The sequence below is a fragment of the Oculina patagonica genome, chromosome 4 (genome assembly GCF_052425735.1).
Source record: "Oculina patagonica isolate OP01 chromosome 4, crgOcupat, whole genome shotgun sequence".
NCBI classification, from domain to species: Eukaryota; Metazoa; Cnidaria; class Anthozoa; order Scleractinia; family Oculinidae; genus Oculina; species Oculina patagonica.
The window spans coordinates 47350243-47369738 of record NC_135761.1 but is presented as its reverse complement, the minus strand read 5'-3'; the positions used below and the strand labels follow the sequence as shown (position 1 = coordinate 47369738).

Sequence of the window (19496 nt, the reverse complement as noted above, 5' to 3'; positions counted from 1 at the left end):
TGTGCTGCCTTTGTAATTACATCTGCAAATGGTTAGACATTCTAGTCTTCTCGGAAAAGGACGATAAACCGTAGGTCCCGTCTCCTGTATCTTCAGTCTTATCACAGGGGACGTTAAAGAACCCACACACTATTCGCAAAGAGTAGGGCACGAAGCTCCCGGTGTTGTGGTCTGGCCTTGTTCAGTAAATTACAGTATGTGTACAGCGCATTTGAACATATATATATGAAAAATGCGCTATATAAATTCATTATCATTATCATTAATTGTGTGTATCCTCTCGAAATTACTAGCTCCAGTTTGAAGAGAACTAAATAATGTTTTGCCAGTCGATCTGACTGAGTACATGGCCGCGTGCGATCTCCAACACCGCCATGTTTACGATCAATTCTAATGCCTTGAAAACCATCTTTTTAAAATATTTACGGTCCAAAAGCCTTGGTAGTTTATTTGCAAAATCACCAATGTTTCAAATATCCAGGACTTGGAGTGATTTCTTTTCAATTAGAGAAATTTTCATTCAGCAAATGCCGCCATGTTCACTCGCCTGGATGGCAAACGTGGCATGGCTTATTAGCCAAACCTTGAGATTTATTCACCGCCTAGCGCGCCATGTTCACTCGCCTGGATGGCAAACGTGGCATGGCTTAGTAGCCAAACCTTGAGATGCTATATTCACCGCCTAGCGCGGTGAATATTACGCCTTATAACCCACCCATTAATTTTTGTGCGCGCTCATTGGACAAAACGCATCACGTGGTACAAAATCGGACGACGGGTATCAGCGAATATACCCCGTCCGATTTGATATCCGTCGCCCGATTTTGTGGGTAAGCACAAAACAAACGAAATGAATTCACCTAATTCAAATTTTAACTTTTAATGAAATCACAGAGTTAAAAAATCACGTAAACCAATCGGCGTAACTGCGGTTGAAACAATGTAAGTTGGGTTTATTACGTAGGTTTTTTCCTATAAATTTACTGGCGATAAATCGCGTTGTAGAAATTCATCAGAGGGTTATAAAATAAATAAACCCCTTTCTGGCTTGCCGGTATATTAAAGGATAATGTTCTTGGCTGAAAGATTGCCCTCAAAATTTCACAGTTACCCTCGAAGCTTCGCTTCTCGGCCAACTGTTCATTTTTCAACAATCTTTCAGCCTCGGGCATTTTCCTCTAATATACCAGCCGCCTGAAGGGGTTTATTTACTAAATATACCATTTGCTGTCAACCAATCAAAACGCAGAAACTGCACTATACCATTGCTAGTTTTTATTAAGACATGATATGATATGATATGATATGATAGTATAATTTCAGAGGTGATTATAAGAATCGCAGCATTCTGATTGGTCGAGAAGTTCGGTTTATGACACTATATCCACCGTGCTAGGCGGTGAATATTCCACACGGTTTATTAGTATTAAAGCAGATTTTGGCAGCGTGCATTGGAACCAGTCAAGGTTTCATATGAAACAAATTGCTGACTCGACACTGTTTCTTAGAACCAAATATTTGTATACTTCTTCGCAGATATCATCATAATTGGCCTTTACATACACAAAAGCAAAAACTTTAAAACACATCACAAATGGAAACCTATTACCTTCCCTTGATGTGTTTTCGTCAATGCCTTTCGTTTTAATGTGGACGTCGAAAACGGAGGCTTTCAAAATCACTGACGTTTTCCTACTGAAGTAACTCCGATCCAGTCCCCTTAGAAGAGAGAAAAATATGACGGACGATGACATCATTGTATTGTTGCTTTGTTTGTTTTCAAGATTAGTCGCTCTCCTGGAATTCAACATTTTTCAGCATGTTTCAGTGTGGACGGTTAAGGGCAGAGGATAGTTTGTTGATCGTTGTAGTGTGGACAATTGACAAAAAGCGTTGACCAAAATGCATCAAAGGACCTGATTAGTGTGGGCGCACTTTGTCGCGTAGTTGAATTCGCCATAAATTTGAGCGAGCTATTTCCTTTAGAGCTTGCGTCCTGTACGTTGCGTGGCTACATGTTTTCCGTTTCCTAAATTGTAATACCTGTTAAGCTTAATTCTGTAAACCTCGGCAGATGTCTATTTTTGGGCTTTAAGAAACCCTGACCAAATACTACTACTTGAGGTCTTGGAAGAGATTCAATCCTCTATGTCATTGAGTTTGAATATTTTTTCACAGTAACTGAATTTACTGGTTCATGAAAAATGTTCTTTAGAGACAGTTGCAGTGTAAGTCTGAACAAGACGAGCGAAGACTCCGTTCTTATCCTGAAGCAAAACTTCAGGTTTGTCAAATTCAACAACTCGTCCCTGCTCCATAACCAACACTTTATCATAGTCCATGATGGTGTTCAATCGATGAGCAATGGTTACTACTGTGGAATCTTTAAATCTGTTGCGTATAACTTCTTGAATCAGTCGGTCAGTCTTGAAATCTACATTAGCAGTAGCTTCATCCAGGATAATAATCTTGCTCCTTTGTAACAGCGCACGGGCTAAACACAGCAATTGGCGCTCGCCAACACTAAAATTGTTCCCAGACTCTCTCAACTTGTACTCCAGCTGGTCAGGTAATTGTTGTATCAGGGTCTTCAACTGAACATCTTCCAAAGCACGCCACAGATCAACATCTTGATACAAAGAGAAAGGGTCCAGGTTCCTCCTGAGGGTACCGCTAAAGAGGACAGGATCCTGAGTTATTACGGCCATGGACATGCGAGACGCCTGTAGATTTAGATCCTTGATGTTCACACCATCTATGATAACCTGTATAACGAATGAACAAACGTGTCAAATTGATATTATAATCATTTAAACCGGCATTGTGACTTTTTTTTGCGGGCTAAAATAAACTCAAAAAAGAATCCAGGCGGCGAAGTGAATGTAAGTTTGTTTTCGTTGACTAAACTCGCTCAGTTGAATGTAAGGCATATTCCAAAGTGTCAGTTCAGTTAATTAACAGGATATTTTGTGACAAGGGGCTAATAAATTGACTAAGTTTATTTGGTGGCAGAGCGAAGGGAAAAATCTGACTAAAACAGCAAATGCAGCAAATACTGCTGTTGATTCTGAGGTTAGTTTAAATTTTTACTTCCGAGTGGAAGAAGTTAAAACAAAACAACCTCGAACAGCCGAGCAGATTCCAAGCGTTAGGTTGGCCAATTCTTCCACGTTAGGGCCGTGAAAACCAAACCAAACCGAACCAAATAGAACGCTCTGAAGACCGGCTCTGCCATATATTAAATAACAGTTCTCATATAATTACCTCGCCTTCAGGTTCTGGCATTCGAAACAAAGCCGCCACTAAGGACGATTTCCCAGCTCCCGTGCGACCTGCTACACCAACTTTTTCCTTATCAGCGACACAGACGCTTATGTTGTTCAAAGTTGCTGGCGCTCCTTTCAAATATGCTAATGACAAGTCACGTAGTGTCAAGGTGCCCGTTGTAGGCCACTTCTCTGGAGGAAGGGTTTCAGTGCTGTACCCAGGCTCTGGGTCGATTTCGGTGTATGTAAACACTCTTTCTACCGAGGTCATATAATTTTCTGTTTCTGAGGCGACACGGATGCCATACTGTGAGGCTTCTAATGTCTCGGCTGCAAAGGTGAGGGACATACCTGCCAAAGCTAAAACACAAATAAGCTATTTCGCTGTCTCACGTTACTATATGAAATCAGACTATGCACTGCTCGATTACAACGTGGCATGAATTCGTCATCAAACGTTGAAGTTTGGTAGACCGTTACGGCAACTTTCGCGCCAAAAGTTCAACACATTCCGGTTTTGAAATAGCGGAAAGATTAAATATGAAGACTTCTTTCGACAAATTGATCCTGATCTGTGTCGATGTGCATTTGCAGGTTCACTTGAATCACTTCTGATGTAAAGTTTCGCCTGTACTTAGTGTTTATGGCGAGCATTTTGAGCGCGAAAGTTGCCGTTACGGCCTGTTAAACTTCAATGTTTGATAAAGAATCATGCCATGATTGATCTCCAATTAGATCATGTTTCGGCAGCGAGTGTTCACGCTTAGATGCAAGCGACGGTAAATATTGAGGAAAGAAGCTGTACATTAAATACACAGCCTACGTACATAAAAAAAAAAAAACAGGAAAAGGTCAGGTTACTTTTCAAAAGTACGAAAACAGAGCTAACACCAATTTCCAGTTAAACAAACATAAAATAAACTTGGCTGGTCTCAATGTATTAAGTCCACCAATATACTCGGTCTGTCAGATGATGACACTTACCTGGACTTTGTGTTGCAAATAATGCTCCGGCTGACACGGAAGTCACAAGAGAGTTACTTAAGACGTCTCCTCGAAGGGCAAGCCAACGTGTAGAGTCCTTCATTAATATCAGGGCTGCTGTGTTCTTGTCTTGATATCTAAGAAAACCCGCTCAGCTTAATCAGGTTACCTGGCTGACATGAACTTTTTCCTATGTCTGAGCAAACCCAGGTATAGACTCGTCATTTCAACAGAGAATCTTGGTTACAAGCCGCAATCACGCATAGATGTCACTTCTTATGAAAGTGACAGTGTTAAAGTAGCTGCATTTACGAACTTTCTCTTATACCGGTTATAAGCCCTGTTAGTCAATAAAATTAAAGTTGCAAAAGCTTATTTATTCTTTAGACAGCGACAACAAATTTTAAGTTTTTAACATACCGGTAAGTATACTTACTGGAAAAATTTCCGAAGGAAATTGTCCTCCATCTCTGAAGAGCGAATTACTTCCAGTCCTGCCACAGTATCAGCAATAAGGGAGTACACTGGACTGCATGTTATTGCTTCAAGTCGTCTTATCTCCCGGGCGGATTTCAAGTAATATTTAGCGAGGTAAATAAACAAGACGGTTAAGGGGGTACAAGTGATAAAAAGCCACACATTTGTCACCGCTGAAAGAATGGTTGCACTGAAAAAGTACAGGCACAATTGAGTGGCAAAAAGGAACTGTCCTGGAAGTATATCGTCCATACTCCCGATATCCTTAGAGAAACGGTTTAAGACACGACCAACTGGGTTAGTATCAAAGAATAGGACGGGTGCTTTCATAACAGATTTTGTCATCTGGTCGTGAAGGTTTTCTGAAGTCTTCAAAGCAGCGAGGTAGAAACAGAAGGAGGATATTATCGTAAGAAGTAACGAGACCGTTACAATGGATCCGTACACCACAAGCGTTGTGAAGCTCTTCTGTTGCTCCAATGGCATTTCAGAGATGCGTGAGAGCCACCAATATGGCGCAATCCAGAACACTGAAACAGAAAACAAACGTGTACATTAAATTTGGTTACCAGATCAATAACGCATGGCTTTCTGTGAAAGCAGTCGTGTCCTTTCTTCGAAGTTACGAATTAATAACACTTGGATAACTACATGATTTGTGTGGAAGAAGTCGTGTCCTTTTATTTTAGGACGACTCTTATCCACATAACAATGCTTGAAAGAGGTTAAATTTTCGTACAAGTTTATAAATGTAAATGTGCGCTCAAGTCAAATTCATCAAACACAAACAATGAAGCCAGGTTCCTGATGGATACCACTCAGCTATGGGGGAATCCAATTGAACCTTGTTGCCTGACAGTACATTTATCAGATATGGAAATGGTATTAACACATGGTTCACAACGAGTCTCGTCAGGACAACCCAGTAGTTAGAACCATATCTCTAGCTATTTTGTTTACTCGCAATTCCAGTTTATTTGATATGCTAAAACATGAAGAAATAAATGGACTTCTGGCTTTAAAGGAAACTTCCTTTCAATTTGATGTACGTTTTCTTTTTTGTTTTCACTAGAACGTGTCGTGCTTTCGTTTCATAACCAATGTAATGATAAAAAGAAAAGAACTTATACTAACTTCTCTTAAAAATAAACCACTGACTGCAATGGCCAAACGGGTAATAAGCTGTGCGCATGCGTACAGGTCCTGGCCAGACCGTGGAGATGTGTCGTGTGACCATTGCATTCAGTGGTTTATATTAGACTAACTGGTATCTTTTATGTTCACTTTATGTGGAACTTCGAAACTCAGGGAATACCTGTACTAAAACTATTGCTTACCCTGAACAATAGCGAAGAAAACAATGAGGCCAATTATCAAAACTGTTGGAAGTGCAGCTTTAAAATACTTCCAGTACAACCACCACTTGACAGTTCCAACCATTCTGTCTTCTTCTTCTTCTTTCAGATCCACCCTGTCACGGTCTGCTTTGGCAGCATTCATCGATTTGAAGGTATCTTCAGTAGAAAATAAAGAGATCTCGTTACTGTCAATCTCGCCATTGAGGTCTTGTTTTGCTTGAGATAGAAAATAAGAAGCCACTTGCTTGTCCTTTTCTATCCCACTATACGTTCCGTGACAAACCATGGAGCTGTTCCTCAGAATGACAATGCTGTCTGTTTGTTCGAGAAACTGTAACTGATGAGTGACCAAAATACGTATCCGTCCCTCTAAGTACTCTTTGATACATCTCTCAAACAAATGTTTGCCGACTTTGGCATCTACTGCACTGAGTGGGTCATCCAATAGGTAGATGTCCGCATCTGAGTAGATTGCGCGTGCCAGACTCACTCGTGCACGCTGACCACCACTTAGAATCACTCCACGTTGTCCAATCTCCGTTAGATCATGTTTTCTAAAGTGTGCTATATCTTTCTGCAAGTCACAGACTTCGATGACCTTGTTGTATTTTTGTTCAACGAACTGGTTACCAAAAACTATGTTCTCTCGCACAGTGCCAGAACAGACCCAAGGCGTTTGGGAGATATAAGCTATTTTTCCAATACAAGAGATTTTCCCAGAAGAGATTGGAAGTTCTCCTAAGATACACATCAGCAAAGACGTTTTGCCGCTTCCAACTGGCCCTGTTATACCAACAAGTTGTCCATTAGTAGCACTCAATGATGCATTCCGTAACGCAGGACGTTCTGACATTTGGCTCCAAAAACATGAAACGTTCTCAAGAAATACTTGTGGCTGGATGTGCTGCGAGGTCTGTTCAAGTTTCCGAGCACTAACCAAGGCCGGCCTTCCTTCCGGTTTGTCTTTGTGATCCATTTTACGTGTTAAGATAGCTTTCTTTTCTATCAAGCGTTGCATCCTATTACATGCAGTTCTAGCATCCGCAATAAGGCGTAGAGCGTCCGCTATAAAAATCGTGACGATCATTTTAATGTTAGATAAGATAGCAATGAGCGTAAAAAGTTGAAACGACGTGAGTGGATGTTCTGTAAGAAGCAGTGTTGTGACTGAAACGAATCCTGCCATCGTAGAGCTAGTAAAGAACAGGGCGTAGGTACTTGAGATGATGAATCCTCGGATGCGAATCAGTGAGATTTCCTTCCTGTCAAAAAGAAAATTGTAAAATTTAATTAACATTGGCCACTTCCTAATTAAAACATCTTTTCGCCACTTCCCAAACAAGCAGTGTTAATACGAGAAAATAAGGTGTTAGAACTCCCCATTTCTAGGCAAGATATTTTAATCAAGTTCTCTGGATTCCCTGAACCCTAACCTCAATCTATCTATTTATTTATTTATTTATTTATTTATTTATCTGTCTGTCTGTCTGTCTGTCTGTCTGTCTGTCTGTCTGTCTGTCTGTCTGACTGTCTGTCTGTCTGTCTGTCTGTCTGTCTTAAAGTAAGAGGAAGTCACAAAACTCAACCCGTGGTCTGGCCAGTTCCTCACGCATGTGCACAACCTTTCGTTCGGGCAGTGGCAGCCATGGACAGCTGTGTCGTCCTTGTTAGGCCTCATCAACATAGCATAGCCGTCGGGCAGAATAGGACTAAAGGCCCCATACAGTCTGCTCTTCATGCGCTTAGCACCCCTTTAATCGCCAGCTGCACACTATCCGTGTGGTAGCTGGGGTTGGGGACATCACTGGCTCGTCGGTTTGTATCAGAAATTTCACTCGTTCGCTCCGCTCACAAAACTCTTCGTAAAATGTCCTTGCCGTTTCTCGTACGTTATAGACGCTGTACAAAACACACTAACCCGCTCCGTGCGAACATCACGCAAACCAAAACAAATCAAAAAACCATCAAAACAGTCTTGTGTTATTCAAATAAGCTTCACACGTCACAACGAGTCGCGAAACCGTGAAAAGCGCACGATCAGGCCGTTCTAAGAAAGCAGCACAATGGCAACAATAAAACAAAAGAAAGACTATGTTGTTTACGGTCGGAGCCGAGGTACCACTAATAAGACGGCTTTTGTCCTGCTGAAAACGGGCTTTATATAATGATCCCTCATGAAAAATATCATAAAATATGTCACATAAATACCTCGTCGATATTTATTCATAAACGTATGTTTATGGATTTTTAGTTCTTAACTGTATTTTATATTAGAGGGCCACTGGTTTGTCAGTTTTTTACTGTTATGTGTTCACCCTCTATAAATAAAGTTGATTATTATTATTATTATTATTATTATTATTATTATTATTATTATTATTATTATTATTATTATTATTATTATTAATACCTCTGTTCTCGGTATTTATCTCTTACATAAGGCATTTCTACCAACCTTCTTAATTGTGCAACCAGGTCACTGAAATTCCATTCCCAGGCGTACATTTTAACTACGCGGATTCCTGTAATGATCTCTTTCATCATCTGCAACCGTTTGTCGGTTACTGCGGCTGATTGGTGGCGAACCTTCCCAGCCTCATGAGCTGCAAACGATCCATACACAACAACAAGAAGGAAGAAAGAAGCTCCTATCAAGGCTTGCCATGCGAATAAGTACCACAGAAGAGCCATGGAGATAACGAGATCCAGTGGAGCAAATGGAAATAAAAAAACAGCGTCACACATCTGTTCCAAAGCTTGAGCATCGTTGGAAACCAAATTGATTGTGTTTTCTGAAATGGTGTCTTGTAAAGAACATCTATTAAGATTAAGGATCTGAAAATAAAGTTAATATGGAAACTGATGAAGTTCCAGAATTTTTCCTTTGACTAAGGCCCCGTCCACACTGACCCGGGTAAATTTGAAAACGCATCTTTTTTTTCCTGGTTAGGCCAACCGTCCACACCGAAACGGCGTTTTCGGTTACCGAAAACGGAGCTTTTCAAAAACGCTCACCAATGAAGCGTATCGTTTTCAAATTTACCCGGGTTATTGTGGACAGAAAACATTTTAACCGGCGTTTTCAAATTTCTCCGTTTTAAAATTTACCCGGGTCAGTGTGGACGGGGCCCAAAACGTCATATCTTCATCGGGCGCAGCTCTCTTGTGAAGAAATTGAAGTGGTCATGGTTTCTAACATGATAAGGTTATAACTGGAAAGCTTACCGTTCAGGCGCGTATTCATTTTATTCAGAAAATGGCTCTATGGCATGAAGACAGTGTGGCTACCTGCGACTTTCTTGAAGAACTGCCATTTTTTACATTTATCTCTTTTTATATAAGAACTTCTAATTTTCGGTCGAGGCTGAAAGTTCTTATGTTTTCAACAATTTGAGCCTAAAAATATTCTTTATAAGTTCTTCTTTTTTTTTCTAGTTTCAGTAAGTAAGTGGTAATGATAATGATAATGATAATGAATTTATATACTTATTGGTACTGTAATAAGTTCACTCCAAAACGATATGTACATGTTCATGTCACTGATGAGTGATGACAGACAATGTTGGTATGAAGTTGACTTTGAAAGTAATTGATTATTTTATTTTATGTACTTATCAAATAAGAAAAATTACCCAAAATTTAGTCTTGGATACGTTTAAAGTTTGGGCGTTTTTCAGCTTCAGCATTCTTATAAAAGGTTCCTATACAAAAAAAGCCTTCTTAGAGTTTGAATAGAAAGAACATCCAGAAAGATTGACTACTTTTCCTTTTGTGCTACACTTATAAAATACTAAGAAACATTACTTGCCTTTTTGTACACAAGTCCAATCATCGCAGATTTCAGTTTAATCGCTATCATCTCCGCCTTACACATCCCGTGAATCGAACATAGAGATCTTGCAATGGCGACCAGAGAAATGCCGATGACAAATGGCAGTGTTGCCTTGTAACTCATCTCTGAAGCAGTAGAAATGTTTCTCAAGAAGAACCAAATAATCAAAGGAAAAGCATTCAACGTTATGGTATAGCAGAACCTAAAGAACGCCATTGCGATATAATCTCTACAGGGAATAACTTTCATCAAAGCCTTCCACAGGCGAGGCTTTGTTCGGTTTTGTTCAGACGATCTTTCTTCTGCCAGCCATTCCCTCTCCAAGTCAGCGACCAATCTTTCTGTTTGATACGAAGTTTCGACTGCAAACAAGTGTTTCTCTTCCAATGGTTGTTTGCTCCCGAGTTTAAGAAAATTGCTTACATAGGAGAAAGTCAACAGCGAGAGGAAACTTGCTTTCTCCCTTGGATTCTGAACGGGAGCTTCCTCCATCTCTCACTGTCACTGGCCTATTGCGGAAACCTGTTTTATTTTTCAGTGAATGAAAAAAATGGGAGAATAAAAGACAACCAACGTTACACACGCCAAACATCGTTACGCTCGTCTTTCACTCTCTGCAGATCATTTATTTGTTTTAATTGAGTGGAGGGAAAATATTTATAGTTGTTATGTTATTTCGTTTAGGCGGAATTTCATTATTTCTGACCAAGGTTTTAAGTTAAACATGGTCTGATTCAGTTTGCTCTCTTATCAGCTTTTCAGTGTATGGTTTTAATCATTTTTAACCATTCTTAGTTTGAAAGTGATGACCGTCATTTTGTCTACTTTTGGGTCCTTTTGATAGCATTCTCCAGCTTTTTCCAACATCTTGAAATCCCTTCTCTGGAACCCGAGTTTAATTTGACACGACCGTGAGGATTAAATCTTAAGCCGGGTTTACACTGGCAATTTTTATGTGGCAATGTGACAAATATATTTGATCGTGTACATGGCACAACAATTATTTGTCAGCAGTCAAAAGTTTAGTGCGCCAGTAATGACCTTGGATCCCAAAGATACGCACAGAGATAGGCGCGCGCAGTGCCCAGTGGGAGTTTGGGACCACATAAGCTGACGCAATATTTGCCATATTCCAATTTTCGTGAGTGACAATACAGAAAGAAGCACGTTTCAAAGTTTAGATTTTACATTTTTACTCTCTTAGAAGCCAATAAACCAAAGCTTTACAAGAAATTTGGCTAATGAATTTATTAATTAGGAAGGTCCTGCGCGACCTTAAAGCATAGGCGTACGAGGCGGGGGGGGGCGAGGGGGGCTGCAGCCCCCCCAGTGCCGAATTTTTTCGGGCAAAATGCTTAGAATTCGGGCAACAAGCCTAGAGAAAGCATAAAAAATAAGCCGACAAATCTCAACATTACGATCGAAACGAATTACATCAACAGAAAAAAGTATTGAAAATACACCGAATTTTGTGGTTCAAAAGTCCAAATTTCTCATTCATCTGTTTTCGTTTTCTCTCGCAAAATTGCTATAATCATGGTCAGGTCAATGTTTCGCGCAAATTTTGCGTGATCCCTCAGTTTGATCAAGAGTTTGTGCGCGGTGGATCCAGTGTAAGATCTTGAAACAAAGCTGTTATTTTTACAAATGTGATGAAGCTAGTGCTTTGACTCAAATATTAAGTTCTCAGGGCTAACTCAAAACTTTCAACGAGATTTTTTAACCCATTCATCCCTGAATGTTTGACACGCTTTTGTATAATTTACAAGTGGGGAAAAACAATATAAAATGGCTTCCCCAAAATACTTAAAGTTTTGCTAAAAAAGAGTAAAGTGAATAAATAAAATATTTCCGAAGAAAAGATTACGGTGCAATGACACGTTCGGGTAACGCCACGAAATTAAAAAAAGAACTATCGTTCCTTTAATCAAGCAGGCAAGGTTTGTACACAACTATTTCAATGCACGTTTTTTTGTCCATTTTACGTGCCTCTTCATTTGGCTTTATTTATTTACCCATGCCATTTTTTTTTCGGGCAATAAGGTGTCCGCCCCGCCCCCCCCCCCCCCCCCCCCAGGTCCGAAGGTGCCCGTACGCCTATGCCTTAAAGGAGAAGTTCACTCCAGAATGACCATTTATTTTCTTTACGCGAACAAAAAGTTTATACAAAGATACAACTGTTCTTTTTAATATTGGAAAACGGTGAAAAGAAATACCTCTTTTTGTATTTCTTGTAGCTCTGTTTGGCAACATGGAGCTGCACAAACAGGCATTTTTACAAACATAAGCCACTACAAAGAAAAAAGGAGTTTGGAGTATTTAAATTTTCCCGCCAAACTTCAGGCTGAGCTCTTTGACGTCATGCATACATTACCAGCTCCAAGATGGCGGCTTTCAGTTGTCGAGTTTTGGGCTACTTTAGAAAAGGATTTCGTAGGGTTTAAGCGCTCGTTGGAAGCTGACACTTTGGTGAATAACATATCTCCGTATAAACGTTTTATTGGAGTAAAAAAAATAAATGGTCATTCTGGAGTGAACTACTCCTTTAAGCTTATGTTTCGGAACTATTAGAGATGTTTCGCATATGGCCATTCCATATGTGTGCTAATCATCCACTATTAGTGTATTTAGCAGAAATACCCAGGAGACTAGCCTTCCTTTTGTTAAAAGAACAGGAACTGAACTTTGTTGGGCAGAATATTTTCCTTCATTTGTTTTTAAAAAACGTTTCGTTTTTTCTCATTCAAGATTATTTTTACTTCGGAATTCTTTGTCATATTGCCACCAGAATCACAATTAATAATAAAAAACTTAACTTTTAACGAAAAATACTTTCAAAGCATCTTACGCTTTTTAACTTCACTCAACTTCACCACATCGGGAACTCGGTTTAAATAGTGTCTGAATAGCACAGCATGCCTCTGCGCAATAGTTGTGCAATGGCTGGCCAAAACCACCTTGGATGGTGCCATAAGTTTCCAATTGCTAGATAGTTTTTTTTACACATCAAAGTTCTGTTCACGTCCTTCAAAAGAAAAGCCAGTCTCCTGTGTATCTCGGCTAAATCCACTAATAGTGGATCATTAGCGTATATTATTTGCGGGGATAAAACGACAAATCGTTAATTAAAATTAAAATAAATCAACGGGAATAAAAGGCGCATACTTCCAGATGAAAGAAATTAATGCGAACAGCGGAAAGTGACAAACAAAAGTGCAAAATTAGGAAAGAGGAACTCTGAACAGAGATCGATCGCCTAAGGATACCTCATAAAACGAGGAGAAACTTTAAATCTTGGAAAACATCAAAGTTGCCCCAACTAACGAACAGTTATGTAGGTTTGACTTCGTCAGTTGGAAGAGCTTAAGAGCAAGTTTGTAGAAGAATCGAACAAAAATTGTTTTTTGCGGCAATTCTTAAAATACAGGGATTTCGCTCATCTTCTGCATGAAAGTAGTCCTTATTAAAACTAAAAACGTTATGTTGTTTTTTTCTTCAAATAGTTTTATTTTTCCGAGAAAAACGAAATTTTCGATTTGACATCTAGACTCGTCTAGACTCGATTGAGAGGGTACAAATTGGGTTGAAAATTGACCATTTTCAATCGATTTGTATGTCAAAACCATCACGCGCAGAAAAAAATAAATACAACCGGTCTATTGCATGACTCTTCCTTGTCCAAATAAGCATAGTTTCAAGAGTTTTGGTTTAATCTAATTATTTTACGGTAAACAAAACCAGACTATTCTCACGCGAAATGAAAGTCGGTCGGTCAAAAGAATCGTCATTTTCACTATGTGCCTTATCTCAGAATTCCTTGAGATAAATATATTTCAACTGTAGAAGGATGATACTTTCAAAATATTTAAAGTTTTGTCTGGGTAAATGATTAAGCACTTGTCAAAAAATTATTCAAAATCGTACAAAAACGACACAAAATCACGCAAGCTTTCGAATGCGTGACCAAAAGTATTACCACCGTATTTGTTCTTTAAATCAATTTAGTCGCAACACTAGCAATACCAAGGCATAAATCATAATAAATATGTTCACCTTTGCTTGATTATGATATCCTGTCCCATGCAATACGTTCTTTCCTGTCATTTCTTCAATGGCTTCCCGTTCAGTTCGCATGCCGCTTGTCGAATCCGTCTGCGACTGGTGAATTTGAAGCAACCACCGATACGAGTTTAACCAAATATGTATCGTCATGATTAACAAGCCCTTTTTGTGTTACTTGATTAAGCCATATTTCAGGTCATAGCCGGCAAAGCGTTTTCGATAAGCCACTTTGCAGTGCCTGTTGGCACCGTTATTATTCGAAGTGAAGTATAAATTTGCATACTTTCGAGACAAGCGTGACAGTTTTTTATACTTAGGGGGTGGGGTGAGGAAGGGTCTTAAATTTTTAGATGAATCAAATGTTTGAAAACGTTTGGGGATGAATTGTCACAAACTAATACCGTATTTTACATGGGGATGTAAAAGAATTCCACAACGTCAAACCTGAACCCACGGCAACAAGGATACCAGTTTTCTGCAATATGACATTTGATATTTCTCTTCCTACATCTCTATCTCCTTTAGAAGTCTTCCCTTTACTGTGATAAGCAATCTCGTGAGGAACTTTGCATGTACTGGAACTTTTTCGCCATCCAATTCCAAGCTCGGATCGATGAAAGGGACAGATAGTAAAAGCGCTAACATCCTGTTGCTTGTTAAAGATACCTGGTGTTAATGGCGAACAGGAACTTATTCTCCTTAGAGCATGCTCTAAGGACATGTAAGGAGAATAAGTTCCTGTTCGCCATTAACACCAGCAAAAGACCAGAGGGACTTATGATTTTCTATATCCTTGTTACATGAGCAAAGGGACCTCGGTTATTAATTTACTTTTATCGCGTCGATCATGCGAGCAAGGACTGCCAACTATCGTTTTAAAAGAACAAGAAACTTCCATGAGACACCAAGTGCAGCGAGAACATGTGGAGTTTCCAACAGTTCACCAGACAACTGAAGGAAAAAGCACTTTACGGGGACTGTGTTGTGCCGGTTGCTCCACAAATGGTTCGTGAGAAAAAAGAAATCATTCAAACATCTATAATCGAGTTTAGTAAATTACATTAGTCTCGTCTCCTAAAAGTAAACAACGTGAATTCTCGCACACACAAGTTAAGGTCAATTATTTTACTTTGTTGTTTTGGAGAATAATGAAGTACATAACTGAATTATATGGTTTTTATAGAAGGAGCAACCAGCAATTAGTAGATTATAGACTACCACCAAACCGGAAACGAGAAGCAAACGACTTTTAGGGCCTGATTACATGAGCCGGGCTGGCCCGGTTAGCCGGGCTGGCTCGGTTTGCCGAGATGACTTTCAGCCCGGTATTACATGAGCCCGGTTAGCCGGGCTGGCCCGGTTTGCCGAGATGACTTTCAGCCCGGTTTTAGCATAAATGATCAGAGCACGAATGATCTCAATCACCTTTTTCCGGCCATAAAAAAATTATTTGGTGGTTAATTTTTTGCACTTATGCAGCTGGATGGGTTACGTTACCTCTACATCCTATTTAGAAGGAGTAGCATTGATTTTTTCGTCGGATATTGTGCTCGGAAGAGAAATTTAATGCTGGCCCGCTTAGCCGGGCTGGCCCGGTTAACGTGATTACATGGAAAATTTTCAGCCCGGCTAGCCGAGATCCCGGCATCGCGATACCGAGATCTCGGCTAACCGGGCTGGCCCGGTTGTCATGTAATCGCGAAGTTGATTTTTGTTGCGTTTAACAGACGTGCCGAGATCTCGGCAAACCGAGCCAGCCCGGCTCATGTAATCAGGCCCTAAATTAGGGCCTCTTCACATGAGCCCGGTTTACGGGCTGTCTCAGTTACCAGGACGGATTTTGGCCTCTGTTCATATGGAAAATTTTAGCCCGGTTGACGGGGATAAAATTCAAGAAACGAAGGCAAAATGGCGACACATAAAGTTGCATCTTTCGCGACTATCGTAGCTTTATTGACCTATGTAACTTTATTAATAAAGCTAATTCGCATATTTCTGAAGTGGAAATATATACAAGGCAAAATTAAACCATTTGGACCGCCCAATTACGAAAGGGAAGCTATTTTCTCAAAAAAAGTTGCGTCCCGGCGACCGGGCTGGAGCGTTCATATGGGAAAATATTCTTCCCGGTTGTCGAGATCTCGGTTGCAGAAACCGAGATATCGGTAACCGGGCTGGCCCACCTTCTCATATGAACACATCCAAAATTTTACAAGAAAATAGGAGTGAGCCGAGATCTCGGTAACTGGGCCAGCCCGGTCAACCGGGATCATATGAAGAGGCCCTTAGAAAGTCTAACTTTAATAGATTACAACACTCTTTCCTGACAGCGGCTTTTTGTCAATACTTTTACGGTTTTTCTCTCTTTGATTTTGAGCGTAAGCAGAACTTATAAGTAAAGTAAATCACGTAGCAAATACGAGTTTGTGACAATTCATCCCCAAACGTTTTCAAACCATTGCTTCATCTAAAAATTTAAGACCCTTCCTCACCCCACCCCCTAAGTATAAAAAACTGTCACGCTTGTCTCGAAAGTATGCAAATTTATACTTCACTTCGAATAATAACGGTGCCAAAAGGCACTGCAAAGTGGCTTATCGAAAACGCTTTGCCGGCTATGACCTGAAATATGGCTTAATCAAGTAACACAAAAAGGGCTTGTTAATCATGACGATACATATTTGGTTAAACTCGTATCGGTGGTTGCTTCAAATTTACCAGTCGCAGACGGATTCGACAAGCGGCATGCGAACTGAACGGGAAGCCATTGAAGAAATGACAGAAAAGAACGTATTGCATGGGACAGGATATCATAATCAAGCAAAGGTGAACATATTTATTATGATTTATGCCTTGGTATTGCTAGTGTTGCGACTAAATTGATTTAAAGAACAAATACGGTGGTAATACTTTTGGTCACGCATTCGAAAGCTTGCGTGATTTTGTGTCGTTTTTGTACGATTTTGAATAATTTTTTGACAAGTGCTTAATCATTTACCCAGACAAAACTTTAAATATTTTGAAAGTATCATCCTTCTACAGTTGAAATATATTTATCTCAAGGAATTCTGAGATAAGGCACATAGTGAAAATGACGATTCTTTTGACCGACCGACTTTCATTTCGCGTGAGAATAGTCTGGTTTTGTTTACCGTAAAATAATTAGATTAAACCAAAACTCTTGAAACTATGCTTATTTGGACAAGGAAGAGTCATGCAATAGACCGGTTGTATTTATTTTTTTCTGCGCGTGATGGTTTTGACATACAAATCGATTGAAAATGGTCAATTTTCAACCCAATTTGTACCCTCTCAATCGAGTATAGACGAGTCTAGATGTCAAATCAAAAAATTTCGTTTTTCTCAGAAAAATAAAAATATTTGAAGAAAAAAACAACATAACGTTTTTAGTTTTAATAAGGACTACCTTCATGCAAAGGGTAAGCGAACAATTTTTCATAGCATTACCGGACGTTGTCGGATTCTTCTACAAATCTCCTCTTAAGGGGCGAAAATTATAAAGTCCACTTTGACTGGTTTGTCTACTATTGTTATTCAACTGCAGAGAAATAGTTATTGATTGTTTTGCTCATCTTTTCGATTTTCATTGTGATTCCTTTTCCGTGACATTGTATTGCTTTTGGATTTTCGGACGGTCTGTGGTCGGCATGAGTTTATAAGGGGTCAAATGGCCGGAGGAGGGAAATAAGCGAAAAGTTCACATATTGTGATTATAACGAAAATAAAAATCACGATGTAAACTTCATTGTCATCAACAGTTATGCAATGCGATAAGTAAAATTAATTTATCGTCGTGTTTAAGGGAAGACAATGTTGTGTTGCATTTATTTATGGTCTAAACGGTAACCGCTTCGGCTTAATGGAAGTGTCAATCTTAGTTGCTAAATGTATTTTAAACACCACACTCTCCGATTGAAGCACTTGTTTATGATGGAATAATGATCAGCATGTTTAGATACAACTTTTGGCAAAGTTTAAAAATACCACATAAAATCCATGGATCCCACAAACGATAAACGGTAAGTGAACTTCATTTATCTAGCTTACAGTAGATCAAAGTTTGTAATCAAAAGATGCAACATTCAGTATTTTATGGAGCATTTCTCACGATCAGTTGACTCAAGTCGAGGTCAATCGTTACAAGTTACGGTGGACGTATGGGATCAATTAGCGTACCGTGACACGTACGTCACGCGGCCTCAAACACAGAGGATTGTCTACCTGTGATGCAACAAACAAACGAAATGAAACACGGATGAAACAGCGCGTGATTGAAGACTATTTCCCGGACTATTTCCATCTAGCTCTCAGACAAATCAACGCAATAACAATTGAAAACTAAGGAAATCACAGCGTCGGCAGCCAAATAGAACAGAAATCAATAAGATAAATCGGGATAAATTAAGCACTAACCTCTTGAAAGATACGAACAATGGTAAGAAACTCCTACCCCGGCGAGTCAAACAAACGAATGTAACAAAAGTGATTGAATGTTCAATTGCACCATAAGATCTGAGAGGGGGCATCGTTTGTTTCCATCACGTGAACCCTCGGCACATACCCGGATGTTGTCACACAACGCCTGACACGACAAAATAATAACACATGCCTGGGCACACAACCGCACATGCGATCGCCGTGGAAAAACATAAAAATTATATTTGCAAGCAAATATTTCATATCTCGACATAATGAAACCGAAAACACAAGTTCAGTGCTCAGGGAGCATACTTTTGCTAAGGTTAAACACCAAAAAACAACGAGAAATGTCTTCAAACGGCAAAAAATATTCCGGGGCGATGTAAATCTATCTGGCCAACTTCGACTTATGCCAAGGTCGTTTGCCGCATATCTAATACGAATTCACCGCGTAACAACCGTTATTGCAGACTGCATTTTCGGACCTGAACTAGACGAATACGCCATTGACATTGTCATTAAAGCTTAAACACATTGGAGAACTGTATAGTTTATGTCAACGTAGTTCAAACTGTGTTGAGCATAAATTAAATTGACTCAAAATATTTTAACTCATTTCATCCGTATAAATCTAGTGTCAGTTGTCTGTGTGTGAGTGATTTTCAATTTTGAAGTTTGGCTTAATCAACACATGTCAATATACCGAATTATCGAGTGTTTGTAGTCGTTGTGGTATGATGTCATCGATGAAACTGTCGGGATGTTCTTATTCATGTTATTCACCAATAAACCCACGATTATTCGAAGTTAATCAGTTCAACAATGCAAACAGTTTTATATGATGCACTTCGTAAGTGTTAATTGTCGTTTCTCTACACTCGGACTACAGCTAGCATTAGTGTGTGATTCAACAAAGCGGTAGAACATTACTAACATCTCAGCTACTAATCACTTACCTCACGAAAATCAGCTCAGTTTGTTGCGTGATCGTGTCTCTGAAATTTACATTTAGCTCTACGACCGACACGCAAGGCCTGGTTCACACTAGCGACATAACGTCATAACGGCAAGGTCACG

The 19496-nt window shown here is 39.6% G+C and overlaps 1 protein-coding gene across 4 annotated transcripts; it reads right to left on the bottom strand.

The window, feature by feature from the left end:
* Nucleotides 1–270: 270 nt before the first annotated feature.
* Nucleotides 271–19496, bottom strand: LOC144652500 (ATP-binding cassette sub-family C member 4-like). Of its 4 annotated transcripts, XR_013570559.1 has the most exons (9): nt 18414–18977; nt 9894–10439; nt 8541–8920; nt 6065–7347; nt 4687–5257; nt 4251–4387; nt 3265–3626; nt 621–2765; nt 271–547 (listed from the first exon to the last, which is right to left on the bottom strand). XR_013570559.1 is itself a non-coding variant. In XM_078512517.1 (8 exons), the coding sequence occupies exons 2-8, from the start codon at nt 10407–10409 to the stop codon at nt 2196–2198; spliced, it is 3819 nt and encodes a 1272-aa protein (XP_078368643.1). In that variant the 5' UTR covers nt 10410–10439; nt 19376–19496; the 3' UTR covers nt 271–2195. The 4 variants fall into 4 exon arrangements, 3 of the variants coding, with proteins under 3 accessions (XP_078368643.1, XP_078368642.1, XP_078368644.1); XM_078512517.1 differs by lacking the exon at nt 18414–18977 and adding an exon at nt 19376–19496 and having other exon boundaries at nt 271–2765; XM_078512516.1 differs by having other exon boundaries at nt 271–2765.

Bases quoted from the DNA above. Each gene is read 5' to 3' on its own strand.
- LOC144652500 (XM_078512517.1), bottom strand. From the start codon at position 10,409: ATGGAGGAAGCTCCCGTTCAGAATCCAAGGGAGAAAGCAAGTTTCCTC. The intron at 8,921-9,893 runs GCAAGTAATGTT...CTTTATTTTCAG, and splicing joins TTGGACTTGTGTACAAAAAG to ATCCTTAATCTTAATAGATG. The intron at 3,627-4,250 runs GTAAGTGTCATC...TTTGTGTTTTAG, and splicing joins ATTTGCAACACAAAGTCCAG to CTTTGGCAGGTATGTCCCTC.